This window comes from Chenopodium quinoa, unplaced genomic scaffold (assembly GCF_001683475.1).
Source record: "Chenopodium quinoa cultivar QQ74 unplaced genomic scaffold, ASM168347v1, whole genome shotgun sequence".
Taxonomy (NCBI): domain Eukaryota; kingdom Viridiplantae; phylum Streptophyta; class Magnoliopsida; order Caryophyllales; family Amaranthaceae; genus Chenopodium; species Chenopodium quinoa.
In genome coordinates this window covers 3493169-3519234 of record NW_018744718.1, presented here as the reverse complement: position 1 = coordinate 3519234, position 26066 = coordinate 3493169, and the positions used below count along the sequence as shown (strand labels likewise).

General features: G+C 41.8%; 1 protein-coding gene across 1 annotated transcript; it reads left to right on the top strand.

The window, feature by feature from the left end:
- The first annotated feature begins 18601 nt into the window (after window positions 1-18601).
- On the top strand, window positions 18602-25991 carry LOC110703449. Its single transcript, XM_021881260.1, has 6 exons — window positions 18602-18642; window positions 20301-20608; window positions 20721-20781; window positions 22167-22282; window positions 23174-23410; window positions 25553-25991. The coding sequence occupies exons 2-6, from the start codon at window positions 20348-20350 to the stop codon at window positions 25613-25615; spliced, it is 738 nt and encodes a 245-aa protein (XP_021736952.1). The 5' UTR covers window positions 18602-18642; window positions 20301-20347; the 3' UTR covers window positions 25616-25991.
- The last annotated feature ends 75 nt before the right edge of the window (window positions 25992-26066 follow it).

Here is a 26066-nt window from a genome sequence, read left to right as displayed (position 1 = left end):
GTGTGTGTGTGTGTGTTTTGGCCATGTCTTTATCTTGGCCTATGATGACCCATTTTTAATGGAGAGTAGTGGAAACAAGTAGAGATAAGCTTTTCAAGTATTGAGGCATATTCATGACGGGGCGTGAGTGAAGAGAAAATCATGCTAATTTTCATTAGTTACGATGTGTTTTATGCTTTACTTATTTATGATATTATTTATATGTGGAACTAATGCTAAGTTTTGGATTTGATTCGGTTTTTAATAAGGGCCTCTAATGGTTCCAAGTTGTAGGTTGACTTATATTTGACTTCATTTGATTTGGTTTTAACTTTACTTTCGTTTGGATGACTTTTGAGTTGACTTGTTTTAAATGAATTTTGATTTTAAGTCTTCCGCTGTGTATCTTTGATAGTTGCCTTAGTCGTTTTCACGGTGGTGGTAATGTCTTAGATATTCCTAAATCGTATTTTTAAAGAGTAGAATAGGTATTTAAAGGAAAGGAATTTCTAGGGTGTTACAGCCGTGGGCGCGGCGATGGTCGTGGTGCTCCAGCCAACCCGCAACAGCAACAGAGCAATCAACAACAACCTCAACAATGGCAACCTTCGCCCAATTCTAGTGGGCAGCAACATTGGGCCCAGCCACAACAGTGGCCCAATCAGCAACGCCTGGCCACAACAACAAACTTGGGCTGTTCCTCCTGCCCCGTTTCCCACAGTGGACCAATATCAGCCTAGGCTGATTCTTAGTAGGCCACCACAGCAAGCCTACTATATGGGGCCGACCACTAATGGCCCACCTTTGACTCCGACCGAGCTAGGCAATATTCATCAATGAGTTTATCAACTCCAGAGAATGGATGGTACATGGATCCGGGTGCAACGTCTCATATGACCAACAATCCCGGTACTCTTCTTCCCCTTTTTAATTTAAGCACTAATAATCATATTTTAGTCGGCAATGGGCATCGCATTCCAATTACTGGTTATGGTCATACCTCCCTTCCAAATAATAACCTTAGGCTTAATAATGTTCTTATTGCACCACAAATTATCAAAAATTTAATTTTCGTGCGTAAATTTACCTCTGATAATTTGACGTCTATTGAATTTGACCCTAATGGTTTTTCTGTGAAGGATCTCCGTACGGGGAGGGTAATAACGAGATGCAATAGTGTCGGGGAGCTCTATCCAGTTACAAACGATATTCCAAGCACCTGTCTAGCCACCTCTCTCACTGCAATCAACCCGTGGCATCGTCTAGGACATCCCGGGCCTTCATCTTTACAGTTTCTTAGGAGCAATAATTTTATTTCTTATAATAAGGAGCACGACTCCTCTTTTTTCAATTCTTGTCAAATAGGAAAACATGTTAGACTTCTTTATGATTCCAATAATAATACTGTCTCTGCTTTTGACATTAGTCATGCTAATTTGTGGACTTCTCCAATTCGGAGTATTAATGGTCATAAATATTATTTGGTTCTACTTGATGATTTCACACATTATGTTTGGGCTATCCCTCTTGCTTATAAATATCAAGCCTTCCAACCATTCTTACACTTTCGTCAATATGTGCAAACACAATTTAAACGTCCTGTTAACTGTTTTCAAAGTGACCATTGTCGCGAATTTGACAATGACCCTTTCAAAAAAATTTGCCTTGACAATGGTTTGACTTTTAGATTCTTTTGCCCTCACACTTCTTCTCAAAATGGGAAAGCCAAACGTATGATTAGAACCATAAATAATATCAAACGAACTCTATTATTTCATGCTTCCTTGCCACCATCATACTGGTCACATGCTCTAGAGACGACCACTTATCTTCTTAATATTTTACCAACTAAATCTCTCAATCATATGACCCCAGCTCAAGCTTTGTTTCATAAAAACCCTCATATGATCATTTACGGGTTTTGGATGTCTATGTTTTCCTAATCTCTCCGCCATTGCTCCACATAAACTTGCTCCTAGGTCCACTTCTTGTGTCTTCTTAGGGTACCCCACAAACCATCGAGGTTACAAGTGTCTAGAACTTGTAACCCAAAAAATTATTATTTCTAGGCACGTAACTTTCAGTGAGTCTATTTTTCCCTTTAAAGACCTTGAGAAATTTGCTTTACAAGATTATGAGTTTTTGGGTATTGATGACAAATCACCTCTACTAACCCATATGTTTTTGCAACAGCCCTTGTCACAAATTCAAGCCCAACATCAACTCCCAAACCAATTGGGCGCTGGAAACCCAGCGGCCCAACCAGTAGCCACCAGCCCGGAACCAGCGGCCCAACCATTGGGCGCTGGAAACCCAACGGCCTGTCAGAAGCCAGCAACCCAGGTCCAGCGGCCCACCAGTTGGACGCTGGCTCCCCCCTTCTCCCTAATTGGGCTCGCCTCACGCTAGGCCCAATTCCCCTCAAGCTGCTTTAGCCCAGCTCAATATACTCCCCCAACTCGCCAATCATCCATTATCACTCGACCCAACATCCTCACTTCACCCCAAATGCAGACAAGGTCTCGTCATGGCATTATTAAACCAAATACAAAATATGCTAATTTATCTATTGAGCACAAATCCCCTTTACCCAAAAATCACAAATAAGCCCTCCAAGACCATAATTGGAATGTCGCAATGTTTGATGAATATTGTGCTTTAATTAAAACAGGGACTTGGGATTTGGTAACTCGGTCTATGGGGGTGAATATTGTTAATTGTATGTGGTTGTTTAAACATAAATACAAGTCTAATGATGACCTTGAAAGGCACAAACCTCGTCTTGTATGTGATGGCAAGTCGCAGGAAGTTGGAGTTGATTATGATGAGACATTTAGTCCGGTCGTCAAACCGGCAACTATTCGCACAGTACTCAATTTAGCTATGGCTAAAAAATGGTCCATACATAAGTTAGATGTTAAAAATGCTTTTCTGCATGGTGACTTACAGGAAACAGTTTATATGCATCAACCTCCGGGATCCTATGATCAGAGAAAACCCGACTATGTCTGCCATCTTCGCAAGGCTCTATATGGTTTGAAACAAGCCCCATGGGATTGGTATCAACGTTTTGCTAATTTTTTTTATTAAGTTGGGGTTCATCATTGCTAAAAGTGACACTTCTCTTTTCACTTTTCGGTAAGGGGACGACTTGGCATATTTACTGCTTTATGTTGATGATATTATTATAGTCACTTCTTCTAATAGGTTGCGCACGAAAATTATTTCTAGCTTACAGACAGAATTTCCTATGTCGGACTTAGGGCCACTGAGCTACTTTTTGGGGATTGCAGTAACTCGCACACCCTCTCATATGATATTGTCTCAGCAAAAATATGCACAGGAAATATTAGAGCGTGTAGGAATGAGTTCCTGTAAACCTGCCGCCACTCCAGTCGACACTAAGTCTAAACTTAGTGCTAATTCGGGTTCTCCATTCCGGGATCCTACTCTATATCGCAGCCTTGCAGGTGCACTTTAGTATCTTACTTTTACTCGTCCACATATTTCTTATGCGGTACAATATGTGTGTTTATTTATGCATGATCCCAGGGAACCACATTTTTATATTGATGCGTTAAAACGCATTTTGCGTTATATTTAGGGTACTATTGATCACGGTTTACATTTATGTCCTTCTGCTCCTACTCGCTTGATTACTTATACTGACGCTGACTGGGGAGGTTGCACCGACACCCGTAGTTCCACATCGGGTTATTGTTGTTTTCTCCGGGACAACCTCGTTTCTTGGTCAGCAAAGCGTCAACCTACTTTGTCTAAATCAAGTGCAGAGGCGCAGTATCGAGGCGTTGCAAACGTGGTTTTCGAAGCATGTTGGCTTCGTAATTTATTATTGGAGCTTCATTGTACCCTCCGACATGCTACTATCGTTTACTGTGATAATGTTAGCGCAATCTATCTTTCTAGCAACCTGGTTCATCACCAATTCAACGCACCAAACATGTGGAAATGGACATCCACTTTGTTCAAGAAAAGGTTGCGTTGGGTGAGGTTCGGATTCTTCATGTTCCATCATGATATCTGTTTCGGGGTTTTCTGATGTCCTGCGGGAGAGTTACAATTCCGAGACTGGAACCGGACGCCTGTACCTGCAAAATAACGGAGACTCCTGAGAGCTCCGCCTCCAACGGTCAAGTTAGTACCTGATTAAGGGGTAATTAATGCGGAAATTAAAGTAATAAGATCTCTCTAGGTGAGAGTGTTTAATGTTGGTAATCTGCGTCGTTAGCGAGATTAGCCGGTTATTAGTGTTCCGTAATGTTTCTGTTCTTCTCTTGATTTCTTGATGTTTTTCTTCACCTCTTAATTAATGAGGATTAATTAAGTATTTATAGCCTTGAGAAGCGTGCCACTCTCTAGGTTTAGGGTAAACCTAGGGCTGACCGGGCCTCTAGACAGGATTGGGCCTTGTTGGCCGGTTTTCCCATTTGGCATGGGTGGACACGTGGCGTGTCTCGATTGGTCCGTAGAGGACGTATCTGTGATTGACACGTGGCAGGCTCCTATTGGCCTTCGTGAAGGACACGTGGCGGAACCTGGTTGGTCCACTTGTCAGACGGTGATTGGTGGATAAAAATCCCCTAATCATTTGCCCCTCACAGGTGGCACGTGACTGGTCACGTGTCGCCTGTGACAGGTGTCGCACGGTGACAGGCGACGGCCTGCTACAGGTGTCACCTTGCAAACGGCCGAGAGATTTTCCCGCCCAAATTTTGAATTTGGAAGCGACCTTTCGCCTTCTCACTTTGCCTATATAAGGAAGTGCTGACTTCGGTCATTTTCACATTTGAGAACTTTGCGAGAACATTCGGACCCCTGAACTTGCTCTGACATTTCGGACCTTTTCTGCCTACCGCCTGTTCTGACAAGCCGACTGCACCGGATTTCCAGAACTTCATCAACCGTCACTTGTTCAGGTAACTCAGTTCTCTTACTCTTAATTTTCTTTTTATTTTTTGAAATGGCACCACGGAAGCACACGACACGACCTAAGTTAGTGATCAGCCGGTCACCGGGGACGGCTGAATCTAGGACTAGGAGTGTCGCCTGCCCTTTTCTGGACCCATCTTTGCCCTTTATACAAAGTCCGACTGTATCTGTGTCTATGCAGAACGTGATGGCCAGAACAAAACAGACTGCTATGATATCAAACTCAGACGGCTCCTCCCAAAGGGTGCTCATTAGTGAAACATCTGACCAGGCGCCAGATGTAGAATTGAAACGAGGCGGCTGCCAAGCCGACAGTTCTGAGAGAGGGGCCAAGGTGGTCCCTTCCCATCTTACCGTTGATATGTCTAATTTTCCTCCTGCTCCTTCTAAGGGAGAGGAGGCGGGCCCCTCTGGGAGAGGGGAGGAGTCGTCCTCTTCGGACTCGTCAGAGGACGAGTCCGAGTCCAGCTCTTCTGGCCACAGTTCTCCAGGCTCAGAAGAAAGACATAGCCGCCTACAAGAGGCGAGACTTTCTCATGCAGTTGAGAAGGGGGACAATTGGGCGGAGCCGTCCGCCTCTTACAGAGAGGAAAACGCCCCCTACTACTGCATGGTACCCCGGGGCCGGATCGCAACCATGCAAGACAAAGTGGAGAGCTTTATTGCTAACCACAGAATGGGCCCGGAATTTTTACTGTTCGTGCCGGATCCAGAAGACACTGTCGTCTGGCCGGCTGGTACCAGCTATGATGACGGCTGCTTTGGCTGCTATGTGGCGGCCATCAAAGCTGGACTGCGCTTCCCATTACATCCGGCTGTTCAGCGGGTTTTAGATGGGTATGATTTGGGGTTATGGCAGTTAGCCCCCAACTCTTGGGTAAACGTACTCGGCTATGTGGCCGGGTGCGAAATGTACGGGGTGGAGCCAAGCTTTGAGGCTTTCGCCCACATGAACTATCTCAGCCGGACCCCTAAGTCGGGAGGTACCGGCTGGTATCAATTAACAAGCCATAGGGGTTACCTCATGACGAGAGGTAAGGCGAACAAATGGAAGGATTGGCGGAACACCTTCCTTATCATTGAGGGTTCAGATACGGAGCTGAACCAACGTTTTAACAAGTGGAATAGGGATCCGCCTCTTCTCGCAGGCGGCCGCAGCATGCCGCCTGTTCCCCCAAAGGCTAAAAGAGAGATCCTAGACAAAGGACTCTTCAAAGTAAAGACTAGGGTGAACTCTACTTCAGGGGTACGAGAGCAAGTACCCCTACACTGCGTCCCGAGCTTCAAGTGGCTCTATGACGAGTACTTTTTGGCCGCCTGTGGCCTCAGCAGTCGGTGCTCTAGAGGTAGCCGGCCTGACAAATACTCTGTTTTTTTTCAAGCCTTGTTTACTTGGGATCTTTACTAACTTTGCTGTTTATTTTTTGCAGCTGACGCCATGAGTAGAATAACAGCATCCAAGACTGCGGCGGCCATGTTGCGGGCCTCTCTCATGCAACAGTCTTGTGCCGACTCCCCCAACAAGGGGGCACCCTTGGTAGGCTTTGAAAACTCTTCCTCTTTTAGGAGTTGTCTTATACAAATACTAACTCTTTTTGTTTTCAGTCTGGCACTCCAAGAGCTTCTTCCTCGCAACAGCCGGACCCCAAGGCCCGGAGGACGACTGTTGCAAGCTCTCCTGGGTCTTCCAGGAAAACAGTGGCGGCGGAGAAGCAGCCGGCCACTTCTTCTAAAACCCCGGCGGGGCCGCCTAGAAGTATGGACAATCACTTGTAAAAACTTTCACACTTGCTTCCTTCTTGACTAGGTCTAACTTGCTTTTTTATTTTTTTTTATTTTTATTTTTTTTTTTTTTTTTTACGCTTGATGCAGCCGGCCCTCAGGGGCTTGACTTGGTTGAGGTAGCCAAGTCCATGATCAAAGTAGTTCCTCCATCTGAAAGGGAGGCGGTCAGGGGTGCCGGCACCCTTGACCTTGATGGGATATCAGGGGTCCTTGCTGAGGTATACTTAGCATATTTTTGAGTATTTGAGTTCCAGGACGCCTGTTATCTTTTTTGTTTGGAATCTGACGCCTGTTTTTTTTTTTTTTTTTGTACTTAGGCCCTGCTCCGAGTCAACAGCCTTCGCAAGCCGATTGATCGGAAAAACAAAGAGGTAAAGGCCGCAAAAGCTATGGCCGCCTCCAACTGTGATAAGGCAATGTTTCAAATTGCCCAAAATGAAGTACTGACCATTGATATTCTTTATTATCAGGCGCAGGCTACCGCCGCTGTTCGGGCTCAGTTAGAGGCGGCCCAGAAGAAGAATGACGAGCTAGAGGCGACCGTCACAAATCTTAAGGCCGAGCTGAAACCTCTTCGCCAAAAAATGCACTCTTACGAAGCCATGGAGAAATCTTTGGCCAACGTAAAAGAACGCCTGGTGAGCCAAGAGAAGAGTCTTACCCAAGAGCTCTCGGAAAAGGCCGAGCAAGAGAAGAAAGAGCTCGTCCGGGAGATGGTGGAAGACTCCGCTCAAATCCAGCGCATGACCTGGGGCCGCCTGTTCCCCAATGCCGACTTTGCCTCATGGGAGAGAACGTACCGCCAGTGTTCGGAAACATATAATCAAGAGATCCTGGCGGCTGCTGAAGAAGAGGCGTTGGAAGGTACGTTGGAGGAGGAGGAAGAGCCGGTTGTGGCGCTTGTGCCACTTGGGGGTAAGGCATCAAAAGAGGGTGCAGCTAAAGCCGAGTCCAGCAAGAAGAGTGCTGACCAGGCGGCAGCTGCTAATACTGAACTGCCCCCTTCTTAAGCTTTAAGTATTTTTTCCACGGCCTGCGTGCCGTTTGCTTTGTATTTACCCGGCCAGGGGGCCGGGGTTTTGAATATTTTGCTGGTCTTTAATGACCGGCTTATTTTTAATCAAATTTTTGTTTTGATTCAAATTTGTCTAAGTATTCCATATCTAATATCCCATTGTTCACTAGACCGACTGTTGTGTATGGCCGAACGTTGCAGACAGGTACAAATAGTAAGTACGCCGCCTATGCCCCTGGACGACTGGTTGTCTGTTTCCAGGATAGACGATCAGTCGACCATTTATTCAATCGGTATTCGAACTATTTATTCAATCGGTCTGACCAAGTAAATAGTATTACCTAGTCGCCAAGGAATTAAGTAAGATAACAAGCGGCGGGTACCGGTTGTTTCCCTTTATTGCCAATGTTGGCTTTTAACTCGTAATTTGTTAACCTAGCAAGAGTAGTGGTTGAGAGCCCCTGTTTATTAAAAACAGGCGGACGACTCATACCTTTTAGGCTCCATACTAAGTTTGAGTGACTATTAAGTTAACATAGGAGTTACTTAGTCTTCGTCACAATCTAGATTGAGTAGTAGAGGTACCAGGCGGCGTAGGCCGGCTAGACCCCTTGATTCGCCAATGTTTGTTGGCTATTAACTCAATAGGTACCCCCTGCATTTATCCCAAGTAATACAGGCGGTCATCTGACTCAGATGTCAACTGCTACCACTGGTTTGGTTAGTGATAGAGTTATCCTTGTCTCAAAAACGGCTACGTGGTTGCCCTTGGGGACAGTCGTATAGGTGCCGTGTAATTAGTTTATAGAACAATGTTCCACCCAAAAGGGAGCTGCTCTCTGCGACGAATTTCATCCGGAGGGATGCCGTCGGACGCCTGCTATGATGTTGGGACAGGTCGTATTAGTTTTGTAGATTTGATCAGGTGGCTTGGCGCCTGGTCTGATCATTCGGCCGGTGGCCTTGGTAAGTTCTTGGTGAACGTAGGTGCTAAGTAAAAGAAGGGTAGCCGCCTGTTAGGCACAGGGTCGGCCAGGCCCTAATTTTTTTAGCTAAGTATTGTGAGTAAAGTACTCAATGGAGAGTAGCCGACTGTAAAGGAACAGACGGCATGCCCCTCTGAAGATTGAGTGAAAAACTCAATGGAGAGTAGCCGACTGTAAAGGTACAGACGGCATGCCCCTCTGAAGATAGAGTGAAAAAACTCAATGGAGAGTAGCCGACTGTAAAGGTACAGACGGCATGCCCCTCGTAATACAAAAATTGAATAGTAAGTGCAAACTTTATTAAGTAGCTCTTTACTTTACATCTTTCAGAAGAAATATTTTTTAAGGTTATCTACATTCCAAGTTCGAGGCAACGGTTGTCCGTCTGGTGTTTCCAGACGGTAGGTACCGTCCCTGACTTCCTCATAGATTCGGTAGGGTCCTTCCCAGTTGGGAGTTAGTTTGCCAGACTCATTAGCCCTACCAACTGCTTCCATTTTTCTAAGTACAAAGTCCCCTACTTTGAGTGGACGCCTGTGTACTTTTTTGTTGTATGATCTAGTCATTCTAAGGCGATAGATCTCATGGCGCAAAACAACATTGCCCCTCTTTTCAGGAAGTGAGTCTAATGCCAGGCGCATGGCTTCCCAGTTTGCCTCTTCGTCATATAGCATTACTCGAAGAGTCGGCTCGTAGTGTTCTATTGGAAGAACAGCTTCCGCACCATAAGTTAGGAGGAATGGAGTTTCTCCAGTCGCCCCTTTTTCAGTCGTCCTAATGGCCCAGAGAACATGTGGTAGTTCATCCGCCCATAGGCCGCCTGCTCGTTCAATCTTTTTCTTGAGACCGTCTGAGATGATTTTATTAAAGGCTTCTACCTGGCCGTTTGCTTGTGGACGACCGACAGATGCAAAGTAGTGTGCAATTCCTTGGTCTCCCAACCAGCTTTTGAGAACAGGCGTCTCAAATTGGGGACCATTATCAAAAACCACAGACATGGGAACCCCGAACCGAGTGATGACGTTTTTCCAAATGAATGAAATTACATCTTTCGTCTTGATTCCCTTTACAGCCTCCGCCTCTACCCATTTAGTGAAGTAGTCAACGGCAACAAGTATATACCTCCTGCCGCCTGTAGCAGGCGTATATGGACCCATAATGTCCATGCCCCACTTAGCAAACGGTAGTGGGCTGTGAATGGTAGTGAGGTCAGTAGCCGGACGGTGAATTAATTTGCCAAACCTTTGGCACTTGTCACATTTTTTCACCATCTCCATTGCATCTGCTTCCAAAGTAGGCCAAAAGTAGCCCTGCCGCCTTGCCCTTTGAGCAAGCATCCTACCACCTACATGAGAAGCACAGAAACCAGAGTGAAGATCATCTAGTATCTCTCGTCCCTTTTCAGGAGTAACACACTTTAAGAAGGGTTGAAGGTACCCCCTCTTGTGAAGTTCTCCCTGTATCATTTCAAAACAGGAGGCTCGTTTTTTCAGTGCTGCCGCCTGTTGAGGATCATCCGGCAGTGTACCGTTTGTCAGATATGCCCTGATTGAATCCATCCAGGTTGAGCTTCTGTCTAGGATTCCAATAGGGTTTTCCTCGATGCTTCTCTTCTCCATTACTTCCCAAAAAACAGTTCGAGGAGTATCGGAGGAGGCGGATGATGCTAATTTTGACAGTGCATCTGCTTGGTTGTTTTCTGATCTCGGCACTTGGATCAGATGGAAATCCTCAAGGGAGCCGACTGCTTGTCGGACCGCCTGTAAATACTTGATCATGGCCGGATGGGTTGCTTCGTATTCGCCATTGTACTGACTCACTATCAATTGTGAATCAGAACAGGCGTCTATTTTTCTTGCCCCTGCCGCCTTGCACATGCGGATCCCGGCTAGTAAAGCTTCATATTCTGCCTCATTGTTTGAAGCCTGAAAACTGAAGCGTAGAGCATACTCGAACCTGTCGCCCTCTGGAGATTGACATACGACGCCTGCTCCACAACCATTTGAAGTAGAGCTTCCGTCCACATATACCTTCCAGACTTGGTCTGGAACTTGAGAGTCAGGAGGACGAGTCATCTCTACAATAAAGTCAGCAAAGGCTTGCCCCTTCACTGCTTTTCTAGGCTCGAAAGTAACTTCGAGGCTCTGTATTTCTATGGCCCATTTGATCATTCGTCCTGACGACTCCATGATGGTAAGGGGCCGCTTGATTGGTTGGTCGGTATACACGACGACTGCATGTGCCAAAAAGTAGGGCTTCAATTTTTTAACAGCCATGAAGAGTGCAAGACCAAATTTCTCCACTAGGGGATACCTCAACTCGGCATTTTTCAGTACGTGACTGACAAAGTAGACCGGGAGCTGACAGCCGTCCCTTTCAGCAAGGAGCACAGCGCTTAACGCATGATCAGAGACGGCCAGGTACATGTAGAGATCCTCTTTGGGCAAAGGGCTGACCAGCCTCGGCAAGGAATGCAAGTGAACTATTAATTTCTGGAAGGCGGCCTCAGCATCCGGCCCCCATTCAAACCTTGCCTTTTTCTTAATTGCCTGGAAAAAGTATAGGCATTTGTCGCCTGATCGGCTTAGGAATCTCCCCAAGGCCGCCAGACAACCTGTTAACTTCTGAACCTCTCGGATGGTACGAGGCGACTGCATGTCAATGACCGCCTGCACCTTCTCAGGGTTCGCCTCTATTCCTCTCTGATTGATAAGGAATCCGAGAAATTTCCCAGACTCAACTCCAAATACACATTTCTTGGGATTGAGCATGACATGGTGCCGCCTGAGTGTGGCGAAAGTTTCTCAGAGGTCCGTCAGATGATCTTTCTGAAGTTTAGTCTTGACAATCATATCATCAATATATGCCTCGACGTTTCTCCCAATCTGATCAAAGAACACTGTGTTTATCATTCGTTGGAAGGTAGCCGGGGCATTCTTAAGACCAAACGGCATGACCGTGTAACAGTATAACCCCTGATCAGTGACGAAGGCCGTCTTCTCCTGATCTTTCTTCCATAAGGGAATTTGATGGAAACCAGAATAGGCGTCCATAAAACTCATCAAGGCATGACCCGCTGTTGAGTCGACCAGGTTATCAATTTTAGGCAGAGGGTAACTGTCTTTGGGGCACGCCTTGTTCAAGTCTGTGTAGTCTACACACATTCGCCAGGTGCCATTCGGCTTTTTAACAAGCACCACATTTGCAACCCAGTCTGGGAAGTAACATTGCCGAATGAACCCTGCATCAAGTAATTTTTTGACTTCGGCGGCTGCCGCCTGACTTCTTTCTTCGCCATGGTTCCGCTTCTTTTGCCGTACCGGCTTCTTTTTCGGATCCACAGCGAGTTTATGTACTGCCAGATCAGGACTAATGCCTGGCATTTCATGGACTTCAAATGCAAAGATGTCCTTGTATTCTTTCAATAGGTTGTGAAAGTCGTCACCAAGGTTTCTCAGAGCAGTCGTCCCAACTTTGACTGTTCGGTCAGGACGTGAGTCGTCTAAGATCAGGTCCGCATGCTCACCAGCCGGCTGAGGGCGGAACGCATCCGGCCGCTCCTCTGCCAATGATTGCTATTTTCTTGCTTTTCTTGCGGACTCTGTCAGGGACGCCTTTCTCTTTTTGTCGCCTGTTTCTTGAACAGGCGCACTCTCCTTGACATTGTCAAGGTCTGTTTTTTCTCCACTTGACCCAGTGGCCATAACAGTGGGCTTGACATCCGAGAGATAGCACTCTCGGGCCATCCTCTGATCTCCCCTTAGGGAGCCGACTGTTCCATTATCCCTCTCAAACTTAAGCAGCATAAGAGACGGGATTATAACAGCCTTGGAATTATTCAGGGTTGGTCGACCCAGAATCATGTTGTAGGCCGAGAGTTCCTCTACTACTAGGAACCGGACTACCATGTGTCGTCCTTCCCCTTTTTCGCCCAGGCGAATGGGTAAATCTACTCGTCCCAGTGGGTGGACGACTCCTCCTCCAAACCCTATTAAAGGGTGGGAGGCCGGATGTATGCAGTCCGTCTGATATTTCAGTTTTGACAGACATTTGCTGCTGATGAGATCTGAGGAGCTCCCGGTATTTATGAGGATTCGGCCAACTCTCTGGTTGGCCACTTTACATTCAATAACGGGAGGGTCGTCATGCGGCCCCCTTACCCCTCCTAGATCCTCTTCAGTGATGACAATCTCAGGAAATGTATATTTGGACGGCCGTTCTTGGTGAACGGAATTTACATCTAACCGCCTTATATTATCTTTGTTGCCCCTAATAGTGGGGCCGCCTCCTGAGAAGCCGCCTGCAATGGTGTAGACGACTGCATCATCTGTATCAGAACTGTCGGCCTGTTGATTCTTTTTGGCCGACTGCTTTTTTGAGGAAGTGTTCCCCGTAGATTTCTTGACATAAGTGTCAAGATCACCTTGCTCAGCCAAGCGGTCTAGGTACCGCATGAGACTGATGCAGTCATTGGTGTGATGACCAACGTCATCATGATAAGCACAGATTTTGTCTTGGTTCCGGTTGTTTGCAGAACCCTTCATGGGGACCGGCTTCTCAATTGAGAACCGTCCCTTTATTTCTTTTAGGATAAACTGGTTATCCTTGTTAAACACATACTTTGGGGAGTATGGTTTGAATTCTTTTTTCTTTTTCTGGGTCGGCTGTTTAGAGGAATCAACCGCCCAGACCTCTTTTCTTTTCTCATCTTTGTTAGACGACTGTTTCTGTCGTCCTTCTCTTTTGTCGAACCTTTTCCCGTCCGACTGTTTTATCGTACACAGATCAGTCGCCTGTATATAGGCTTCTGCTTCAATCAAGGCCTCTTGAAGAGTCGCCACCCTTTTTCGAACTAAATCAAATTTGAAGGTAGACCCGTCTTTGAGACCTCTAAAAAAGTCAGTATAAGCTACCTCATCCGGTAACCCTTGAATCTGTATTCTCATCTGGTTGAACCGCCTGATGTAAGAACGAAGCCCCTCCTTCTCGCCCTGCTGAATTGTTCCCAAATCAAGGGTCGTTTTCTTCGCAGGGATGTTCATAGCGAAGTTGGAGGCAAATAAGTAAGCAAGCGTCCTGAAGCTGTTTACACAACCAGTCGGCAGGTTGCCGATCCATTGCTGTGCGATTCCCTTGAGAGTCGCTGGGAAACACTTGCACCAAGTGGGATCATCCAACCCTTGAAGGTACATCAGGTTGGTGAATGCCATCAGATGGTCTTCTGGATTAGTAGTGCCGTCATAGGCGCCTACTAGTACATTTTTTACTTTGGCCGGCTGAGCGGCTTCAGTAATTTCCTTGGAGAAGGCCGACGGCTGTTCACTAAGTCTAAGCAGCCGTAGCTGCCAGTCCATAGGTTGGACGTTTTTTGCTGCAGGTCCACCAAATGGAGGTGGCTGCATAAAATACTGTTGTTGCGGCACAAATGGTAAGTTTGGTACCGCCTGGGCACTATGAAAGCCGGACTGACGGGAGGTGCCGCCTGACTGACTCTCATGGTACGACTGAGTATGCCTCATCGAGGCATTTCGCAAACTGTCTTGAAAATTTGAAGTAGAAGCCGATTCTGACAATCGGTCACTCTTCTTCTGCTCTAGCAGTAGCCGAGCATCTGTGAACGTTTGCTTTGACCCGTCCGCCTGAATATGACGAACCGGTTTCCTATTTCCCGTAGGAAAACGGAATTTTGTGAAATCAAGGGCAGGTGGCTCCCGCTTCTTGGATTTAGGATGAGGAGTCGCCTCTCGCCCTTGAACTGGCTTCCTCTTCAGTGAAGTGGAAGGTTTTTTGGCCGACTGCTCTTTGACTGAAGCAGGCGGCTTTTTGTTAATCAACTCTTGAATCTCTCCCTTGAAGTCCCTCATGAAGGTCATGAGTTCGTTCCTTGTGATAGGAGCAGACCCATCAGTCGGCTGTTGCCGAGCAGGCGGTGCGCCTGCTGGCTCGCTTCCTGTTTGAAGATGCTCCCGTTCCCTCCTTTCGGTATGATGGGTACGTCGGGCCCTTAGGGTCCCGTCTGGAGCTGTATGAGTTTCCACTTCAAATTCACTTTCGGTATCATGGTCCGACTGAACTTGAGGGTCGTCTAGGGGACGCCTCTCTTCAGGAGTCGGTACAGACTTGGATGCCATCTCTGAAGTACTCTCCCCACAGACGCCGCCAAATGTTTCGGGGTTTTCTGATGTCCTGCGGGAGAGTTACAATTCCGAGACTGGAACCGGACGCCTGTACCTGCAAAATAACGGAGACTCCTGAGAGCTCCGCCTCCAACGGTCAAGTTAGTACCTGATTAAGGGGTAATTAATGCGGAAATTAAAGTAATAAGATCTCTCTAGGTGAGAGTGTTTAATGTTGGTAATCTGCGTCGTTAGCGAGATTAGCCGGTTATTAGTGTTCCGTAATGTTTCTGTTCTTCTCTTGATTTCTTGATCTCCCTAATTAATGAGGATTAATTAAGTATTTATAGCCTTGAGAAGCGTGCCACTCTCTAGGTTTAGGGTAAACCTAGGGCTGACCGGGCCTCTAGACAGGATTGGGCCTTGTTGGCCGGTTTTCCCATTTGGCATGGGTGGACACGTGGCGTGCCTCGATTGGTCCGTAGAGGACGTATCTGTGATTGACACGTGGCAGGCTCCTATTGGCCTTCGTGAAGGACACGTGGCGGAACCTGGTTGGTCCACTTGTCAGACGGTGATTGGTGGATAAAAATCCCCTAATCAATTCCCATTAATCAAACAATTTTTAGAGTAGAAGGAAAATTTAACCAAGGGGATGAAGGTGGAGCAGAATCAAACAAATCTGGGGAATAATTCGACACTTGTAAAGCCGAATCCCTTAATTTTGAGTAAAATGTTTCAATTTTTTGCTCTCTAATAATGATTTTCTTTAATATTTGTGGATTCAATTCAGTTCAAAGTGGGATTGAAATTGATAATGAAATGAGCTAAGTACGGAAAAATAAAATTAGGGTTTTTTGGGGGAAATACCTGAAATTGATGGGTATTGATAAAAATTGCCGAAAATTCGTTCGCCTTCTTGATTGTTAGCTCTCCATATTTACAGAAAATAGAAGAAATGAAAAAGAAGGGGTTTTTTTTGTGATTTTTTGCGTAGATTAGTTCGAAAATTGAAAAATGAAATGTATTTAAAAATTTCAGGAAAGCGCGTAAAATGAAATTTAGCGGTATTAATGAGTCACGTGATAGAACTATAGAAGAAATGGAGTAATGGGTTTTGGACCTTTTGTGATTGTTTTGACTCAAGATCAAACCATTTTTTTTAGAAGAAGAAATCAAGATCAAATCAAATTAATTAAGCGCCTATTATGTTCAACTTATTTTCACATATTTTAGGCGTGATAAGTTTAGTTTTAATATGTTCTAATAAGGATTACACAAGTACAAATTACCACTGAAATAAGTTTTAGTAAAGTCTAATAAATTCAAATTAATGAAAATCAGGTGAATTGAACATACCCTAAATTAAGTAGGGGAGTACTACTTCTATGTTGTCACTTAGGACTTAAACTATGTTTTAACCTTATATTCCATACTTTATACTTGTTTATCTGATCTAAATTATGAAGTAAGAAATTATGCCGTATTTTTTTTTCTTATTTGATATGATTGTCATGGTTGACTAAACTTAGACCTTAAATACACTGTTTTTATTTTCCTTTTGCTTGCTATACTTCTAACTCACGCTACTTCATCCACATTAGCTTTAATGCACCCCTGAGTTATGTACCTCCAGCTAAAGTAGACAAGAATGGCATAGGTCTATGCACCTTTATTGAGTGTGAATTATAGTCATAGTGTCACGGACCGAATGTTTTGACACCGGATCGTGCGGCGCACACTTGTCTATTGACGACAAGGACTCAAGCCTAGAGCGGGAAAGGTTCGTGAGCACACAGCAACACGGACCAAGGGTATCTCAAGGAAGCACTCGTCAACCACGGATGCGGAGTCGGGGCTTGTGATGACCGATGCTTCAAAGCGGGCACAAGCGGAACCGGCGAGATGAAGACGTCTCTTGGAGGTTTCTTAGTTTGGTGGGGGATGCTTTAAAACAAGGTAAGCACAATATCTATAAAGGCTTAAAACAAGACACAAGTCTTAACACAAAGACAATGGGGTAAGGAGCCATAGACTAATCTGTAGAAACCCGCAGCAAGCATAACAACATTTGGCCTTTTATTTTTGAAGTGTATCAAATTTCTACATCTCCAATATGCCCACCAAAACGCAACCCTTAAGCTAATCACCTCGGTGTTATGTTTTTTATTCAACCAAATCCACAACTTAGCGAACGAGGTACTCGAAACCCTTACAAGATTTTCTTTGAACTCACTGTATTCCTAAATTGCCTTTGTTGCCTCATACTCCCTATCTCCTCCCACTATCAATGCTAAAATCCTTCCCCCTTTGGTAAAGTGGTAAACAATATGTCGATCTTATTATAAAGACTTAATTTTTCACTAACCTTCAAAAAAGACCATCTTAATTTACACCTATTTAATGACAATAGGCAGCAAGAATCGTAGCTCTAAATTATGGAAAAAAATATGGTAACAATTATCTCTCCATCCCAATCCATGTAGCCCTCATGGACGATCTTTTTTCGTTACACATAGCAAGTATGTTTGATGGATATTGTGCACAATTTTTTACTAGCTAATGGGGCTTCTTGAACCTTGAATCCTTGATATGCAAACCATCACCCCATCCTCCAAGTCAACCTGTCTTGTTGCAAAGACTTTGCACCCTAAATGCTCCTTCACCATAGTTTAGGTCATGTCTCCGATATGTCTCAATAACATTTGAATTTTTAAAGTACCTTGTTTTGAGGATTTTATAAAGTAATGACGACTCATTAGTAAGCAAGCACCATACTTGTTTTAGCCTAGAAAGCTTGATTGAAGCACTTGAGATCTCTAAAACTCATTCCACATTTAGCTTTTGTTAGATAGAAGAGTTTCTCCCATTTTTGCCATGAAATTCCCATCATTCTCCCTCATACCCCACCAAAACCAACATTAAAGAGCGTGGATCTTATTAACGAGGCTCTCTGAATTTTAAAAATGCTCATCATATTATAAGTAGAAATTGCTTATGCCATTGCTTCAATCAGGATTTCTTAACTGGCCTAGAGAGAAGGCATTCATTTCAATCATTCAATCTCTTCCTAATTTTCTCCTTCAAATATGCGAAAATGACTCTTTTTGACTTTTTAGATAACGGTAGGTAGACCTAGATTTTTTTTTTGTCTTGTTTATGAACTTCTCTTATCCTTAAAGAATACTGTGATCTACAAAAAAAAATAATAAAAAAAAAAAAATAATAAAAAAAAATTTAACAAATGAGAAACACAACAGTATCACAAACTTTCACCCCACTTTTTTTCTTCTCCGAAGTTGACTTTAAGAACAAAGTTAAAAAGCATCAACACACAACAAAAATAAGTATGGAAAACTTAGATCCCCATATCAAAGACCCTAATCGGGTTAACATGGCCTGAAATTTCGATCACGATTTACCTTCAAAGAAAAAGAGACACTCAAAATACAGTCCATCACATGATATGATGTATCCAACACTCACAAAAGCCCATTGTTGACATTACTCATTTTGGAAATTACACATGTCGTGCAATTAGTTTTATTTGAAATTTCCAATTTTCTAAAATAAAAGAAAGAAATAAAAAACCGTCTTTCTCTCTTCTACTTCTTTATGCTGGTTCACACCTCAATGGTCCGCCCTATATAACTCACCACTCCACCGTCTCTACGCCTCTACCCACCTCTCTCTTCTTTCTCTATCATAATTTTTACAGTCGTTCTTTTGTAAAATCAACAATATTAGGTCTTTTTAATTTTACCCCCCATTTTGGGGTCTTCTGCCAGAATCATCAATTCATCATCATCAGGTAGTTTTTTTTAACCAGATCAGCATTAAAGAGTGTGGATCTATTAAATAAGGCTCTCTAAAATTTAAAACATGCTCATCATATAAGTAGGAATTGCTTATGCCATTGCTTCGGGAAAGACTTCTTTACGTGGCCTAGAGAAGGCATTCATTTCAGCCATTCAATCTCTCCCATATTATCTCCTTTAAACACGCAGAAGTACTTTTTTTTTTACTTTCCGGTGATGTAGGTAGATCCTGATATGTTTTTTTCTTGTCTCTGAACTTATCTTTTTCTTAAAGTATCAATTATTGCATTTATCTTATCAACATTTAATCATTCACTAATAGCGTTTCTATATTAACTTTCTAACAAGATGATCTATATCAGCAATTGTTGAACATTCATGTAGAGTAACTTTAGTAAATAGAATATTGTAAACTACAAAAAAATGCAACAAATGAGGAAACAACAGCATGACAAGTGTTCACCCCATTTCTTCTCTGAAATCGACATTAATAACAGAATTGAGAAAGCATCAGCACACAACAAAAATAAATATGGAAAAATTAGATCCCCAAATCAACCCCCATTTCTTCTCTGAAATCGACATTTATAAAAGAGTTGAGAAAGCATCAGCACACAACAGAAATAAGTATAGAAAAAAAAAATTCCCAAATCAACCCCCATTTCTTCTCTGAAATCCACATTAATAACAGATTCGAGAAAACATCAGCAACTGAATAAGTATGGAAAAATTAGATCCCAAATCAAAGTCCTCTCATCCAGTTAACATGGCCTGAAATTCACCATTCACCCTTCAAAGAAAAGTACAATCCATCACATGATGTATCCAATTCTCATAGACGCCCATTGTTGACATAACCCATTTTGGAAATTACACATGTCGTGCAATAAGTTTGATTTGAAATTTCCAATTTTCTAAAATAAAAGAAAGAAATAATAAACCGTCTTTCTCTCTTCTGCTTCTTTATTCTGGTTCACACCTCAATGGTCCGCCCTATATAACTCACCACTCCACCGTCTCTACGCCTCTACCCACCTTCTCTCTTCTTTCTCTCTCTTAAATTTTACAGTCGTTCTTTTGTAAAATCAACAATTTTGGGTCTTTTTAATTTTACCCCCATTTTGGGGTTTTCTGCAGGAATCATCAATTCATCATCATCAGGTAGTTTTTTTCTCAAGAATCTTTAATTCGATCATGTTATTATTGATGAATTTTGATCTGGTATTGTCAATTTGTTGTTTGATTGTGTCAATTTGGTCAATTGAATTGGAATTATGATTTTAGGGTTTCTGATTTGAATTTTGTTAATTGGGTATTTGGGTGTGTTGGAATTACATAAAGATTGAATTTTTAGGGTTTGGGAGCTTCTTGATTTCTTATTTTTGAAAAAAGATTGCATCTTTTTCTTGATAAAAATATATATTTTTTTAATTATTTTGTAAGAGGGGTGTAAGAAGTGAAGTGGAATTTGAAGCTTAAATTCATGCAATTACTGTGCTTAATTTTGGAAGCATGCTGAAAAATGATAATTAATTAGGGTAATTTGAGGGGTTTCACATGTTTTTGATGTTTGTGAAAGGAGCTAAAACAAACTAAGTGTATGTGGTTTTAGTTGATCTGATATCTAATTAGTGTTTTTACATGCTTTAAGGGTTGTTAGGCTGCAGCGTTTCATATGCGACTCAAATTGTTTGTAGCATGAGCGCAAGGGTTTCGAGGGTTATTCCTCCCAAAAGTACTGGCCGCAACTCTCAACGTAGTAGAATGGTATTAAATGTTGATCTCAATGTGGCACCTTCTGATAATCTCTGTGATGTTGGCACATCGAGCCATGCACCTCCGGTTGATCAGCAAGTTCAAGCTGGGCAACAGTTGTCTGCACCACAAGTTGTAGTGCCAATTGATGTGGATTCGTTTGATGACGATGTTGTTTTATGCTCTCCAAGGGCCTTTGCGGAGGTAGATTGTTTTCCTTTTCGTTGCTTAATTATAGTTGAGGTATCCTTCACAATTGGCGTGTTTAACTATTCAGTTTGAATGGTTGTGTTTTAATCTAATTTTCTTACTGCAGGCCAAAAATAATTCAAGGAGGAATCAAACTAGAAGTAATGTTGTTGTTGACATTGATCAGGGTAAGGGATTTCTCTTCATCATTACAGTTAAGGCTTATTTTAGGTTATGGAATAATCCCTTTTCTTTCACTTTCCTGTGGATCATGATTTTTCTTTATTTTGAGTATAAAATAGGGTTTTTTTTTTTTTTTTTTTTTAATCTTGGACTTGCTTTCTTTTAAGTGTGTAATGAGTTGTATTGTTGTTGAAAAATGTGTGGTGCAATGATTACAAACCTTAGGTTTTGTTTGTTTTGTAATTAGATTATACATCTTGATCTTGCTGTTGAAAAATGTGTTGTGCAAATTATTTTCATTTTGAGTCATTAATAGAGTATACTCATCTTTCACAAACTTAGGTCTTGTTATGTCTCCTTATCGAGTTGCCTAATACTTTGCTGTGAAACTTTTGGTTTAGAGTTAGGGGAAAGACTTTCCAGGATTATTAAAAGGCTGAGAGTCTTGACACTTTGATATCTGAAGTGGGTGAATTGTGGATTTAATGATCAAAATGATTGTTACTTTTTAAATATTGGTGCATACAAAAGATGAAGGATATCTGGAGTGATTGTTTTGTGGTGCAATTTTTTTTTTGAAAGTTCTTAATGATAGGTGAGAAGAATGGGGGAGAAAAGAGGTGCATAGCATACATTGCAGCCTCTTTATACTTATGGAGAATGCTGGCTACTCTAAGGATACTGTGTTATGCCTTTGACGAGTTTATGAACTAAAACATGTTGTACATTGAAGAACCCTAGCTATTAATCACATTGCCCTTTCTCCTTTTTTCATATTTTTTTGTAAGACTTATCTAATACAAATTAATTTTTAATTTTTTATATACTTCCTCCGTTTCATATTATTTGAAACGATTTTGACATAAAGTAGAGAGGAAAAATGTCTAATCGTTGCAAATAATATTTGCGGAGGTATTATAAATAGTGTGCCTCACCTACAAGGCACGGGTCTTTGCCTTGAGCCTAGGGTCCAACGACTTTTGCGCCTTGCGCCTTTTTAACTAAGCTTATATTTAAACATATCAGTTTTAATGATGCACGCTACTGTACTTATATATAGACCATAGAGGCTAATCATGAGGTAGTCAGGTTTCAGTAGGATCATATTGAATAGAATTCGTGGAACTTTAAAAGTGAAGGTGGTGGTTTTGGGATCTGTTAGTCTCTGAATAAAATCTGGCACACTTTGTTGGGCACTAATAGTATAGTAGATGGTTTTGCAGGTTCTGTTTTTGCTTAAATGAATGTACATGGTAAAGTTTATGGATTTTGTTTTGCGTTTCCAAATGTGTTTTATCTGATACATGTGTTATCGATTAGTTTTATTTTCCTTTCTTTTACCAGACTGCAATGGACTTATTTTTGCTGTATGTTTTGTTTTTTGGAATAGAATCTTCAAGCAGAGTTGCTGCTAATAACCGTAACAAGCGACAACGAGGCTCAGCAAACCCACCTGTCATCAATTGTGAATCATATGTTATTCCGGAAAGGCGCGGCAATGGCGTGGTAATTATCATATATTGCGAGTCTATTTTCTCTTTAGTATGTGTTTTCCTGTGCTCTAGCCGGCTATTCTTGTTTCTCATTTTAGTTTGATCAAGTAACCAAACTTAATAAATTGCAAGGTTTACAAAGGAAGAAGGTAATCTCTTTATTTCCTTAATTAAGTTTTAATGGGCACAATTGCAAAGGCTTTGTATGTACTTTTTATAATTTTTACATTTGGTTATATTTTTAATGAGCTGCTAGTGTACCTACCAAATTTTACTTGGTTTAGTAAGGAAAGTTTGGTTCTGTCTATTTAGGGTCGTGTAATATGGCTTGTTTCTCTTGGACGAGTGTAAAATATGATGGATTGATTTGATTTTGTTTAATATATTGCTCATCTTAGCTTGGGATGTTGGCCTAGAATTATCCCAATAGCGGAATTGTGTTTTCATGGCTTTTAAAAAATTTTCCTGATCAGTTTGAATAATTATTATCGTGATTCCTAGCATAGCTGCTTCAGTACAGTGAAATATGGAAATTATTTTTGCCTTTTACAACGCTCTTGAGCCTAGATATGGATCTGCGGTAATTACTCTCCATTTTGATCTGTACTTTTGCCTGTTTTTGGAAAGTAGCAGGTTATGATACTTTATTGTCAAGGTGAAATATGTTAGCTGTCTTCAGTTGTTGTGGATTCACTTGCTTCAATCGTTGTGTTTCATCGTCTTGCATTCATAATGTCATTGCTATTTGATTAATGGTTTTGGCTGCTTTATACATGGATGGTTATTTCAGGTTTTGGAATTGTATAGGTAGTGATAATCTGTGATGTTTGGATAGGTTTTAGGCATTTATTATTTAATTAGCTGATTGCCATAGCCTTGATATTCTTTGCTTTCTTGATGTTAGTGTGGAAATGGTAAGAGTTGTCAAGCGCAAACAAGAAGCATGGTTGCACCACCACCACCACCACCTCCTCCTCCTCCTCCACCTGAGCCCACATTCAGTTGTCCTGTTTGCATAAGTCCATTGGTTGAAGAGGTGACAACAAAGTGTGGTCACATTTTCTGCAGGGCATGCATTAAGAAATCAATATCTTCTCAGGGGAAGTGTCCTACCTGCAGGAGAAAGGTGACAATGAAAGATGTAATCAGGATCTACCTACCTACTACTAGATAAATTTGGGGTTTGTTTCTGCTTCTATTATTGGCATTACCAATCTCTCTGCTACCTGTTCATTTTATCAGTGCATACCTTGAATGTATCTGTTAAATGATAGTCATCTGATCTAATCATCACAATTTTTTGGGCCCTACATCATTGATTTGTTTGTGCCTTGTCTTTTTGTTATTAATCATGTGTTTTATCTGCAATACGCCCTTGAAGCTACACAACTTGTTCTATTTATTTTTGGACATAGGTTGCAGCTTTATCTGGTGTAATGTTGTGACTTCATGAACTCACATGAAGTTGACACTGGCTGAGTTTAATGCTTTTGATTTATGGGGCCTGTACTTTCTCTTAGATGACATCCCAATCTTTTTTCTATTTTCATTTGTGCTCTGGATTGTATTGCATTGACCACCAGATTAAGCTTAAGGATCTGGATGATAGGTAAAGTCGTAAACTGGAAAGAATTAGTCCTGAATTGGTGGATTTTGAACATAGGCGCGGTTCTGAGAGCCCTACTTAAAATAATGAGTCTTCATGCCACCTCCTTCTTCTCAAACCCCAAAAAAACATGTAGCCCTACTTAAAAAAGCAAAAGGCAGTCTTCCTCTCTAGTCTGTTATTATGAAGCCCTAGCTGGTCTCCTCCTCCTTTAGGCAATGCTTTTGTTTTTATTGATGTGATTTTACTCGCAAGCAACCTTTGTTTATAATTGGGGGTTTTAGATAACATTACTGTATGCTGTTGGGATAACATTTTATTGACTTGGTATCCTCTCATCCTAGGTGTGTTTCGTTGGATATATTTTTTTTTTAATTAACCGTCTTTGCTGAGGTGTTTGTATAGCATGCTGAAATCCTTTTTTGGTTAAAGTGTTTTTGAAAAATATGAAATGGACTTGATAAAGAGGATTAAATTGTTTTTGTCTGGTTTATGGTTTGAACTATTTTATATGGTCTAAATTTGGTGACAAAATGTTTTTAAATCATCATGCCATACCTCATACCCCACCTGGACTTGTATTGCCTCCAACACAAATCCTGTTGTCTGCCTTTGTCTCTCTTCTTACCTTCTTATTGCAATGCAAGTATTGTAATCCAGCCTTTGTTCTGGTGTGGATGTATGGGCTTTTAACAACCAATGGTGTAGGACAGCTAGGGGTGGTCGTGAGCTGAAATCTTGGGGTTGGATACTGCTGAGAATCACCCCCTTGGTCTAGTGCCATTGAGATCATTTTCTTTGTTTATACTGGTATCTAAGGGTTTGTCCCTGTCAAAAAAAAAATTCTAAAGGGTTTGTGTGTGTGTGTTGGTTAGTGGTAGACTGGTAGTGGTGGAGGGAAGTGGCAGGATATTGAACAAATTGTTTGATTTCCTTATTGGTTTTAACCAAATGACAGTTATAACATCGGTGGCATAGATTGTGTTATCGTGAATTTGTGGTGGTGCTTGGTGCCAAGGAGTTTTTGTGGTTGCTTGCTTGCATGTGCTGTATAAAATTGTTCTTGGCTGTGCATGATGGTGATGGTTATGGCTTCCTCCTGTTGATTGATTATCAGTAGTATTTATTAGACCTTTTTTATTACATGTTTTTCTTTGATATATTAGATTGTTCTGTTTGTTGCTATGCTGTATAAGTAGACATATCAAATTACAGAGTTTATTTTTTGTTTTGTGGTTATTTATGCAAGTATTATTTAATTTGATTTGTTCTATTTAAAGACTTGTGTGACGGTGATTTTGTATTGGACAAAGCTGGTTGGATTGAAATAATGTGATGTATTTTTTGTTTTTTGTTTTGTTCCTCAATGATGGAATATCTTCATTTAATACAAATTCAGTAGGTTTCTAAGGCATATTTGTTTCTCTCCTTTTCACGGGCTGCTTGTATCTTTTATTGGATTTCGTTGCTTTTATTCAATGAACCTCCTCTTGCCCGGAAGATTGAAAACCTTTTTGTGTGGAAACTGTTGTAACTGTAATTTGTGATGTAAATGGCATTCATTTTGAACACCAAATCCTTTGTTTAAACCTGTTATGCTAATAAAAGCTACGTCATATCTGGAAATTTGTACCAAAAAAACTCACTGAATTTTTGGTCATTCTTATTTTTCAACAGATTCCTATCTATTCATTTCAAGGTAGGAAATTCCTGATGTCTTTTGATGCTGGTGGAGGTTAGAAAGAAGTCATTGATCTTCAGCAAATTGTTAATTAAAGCCTTCAATTTATAAAAAAAGGACTAAAAGGTTGGGGAGTATCCCCATTTGCCAATATCCGGGAGTTTGTAAAGTGATGTCCGTTGTATTGGTGGAACTTTTGATGCCCTAATTTAGGTTTTTCTTTCTTATTTCTTTCTTCTTTCTTTTAGCATTAGCCGTCGGGGCTTCAAGCTTACCAAATCCCATTGGGTCATATTATTCAAATGTTGTGGTTATTGACCTTTGATAGAGATACTATCATTGATATTGTTGGCAATATAGATTAGACAAGCTTATCAAAATGATTTGTAAACATTCAATATTATAAATTATTAGATGGATTGGTTTTGGTTAAAACATTTGATGCCATATTGGCAACAATATTCTGCATCTTTTGCCAATGGTATTCTGATTACAGGAAAAAATTGTTTC

What these genes read in the sequence shown, in the direction of transcription:
- LOC110703449 (XM_021881260.1), top strand. Translation starts at nt 20,348, where the DNA reads ATGAGCGCAAGGGTTTCGAGGGTTATTCCTCCCAAAAGTACTGGCCGC. An exon ending in CTCCAAGGGCCTTTGCGGAG is followed by an intron (nt 20,609 to 20,720) that starts GTAGATTGTTTT and finishes TTCTTACTGCAG; the next exon opens with GCCAAAAATAATTCAAGGAG. An exon ending in AAAGGCGCGGCAATGGCGTG is followed by an intron (nt 22,283 to 23,173) that starts GTAATTATCATA and finishes TCTTGATGTTAG; the next exon opens with TGTGGAAATGGTAAGAGTTG.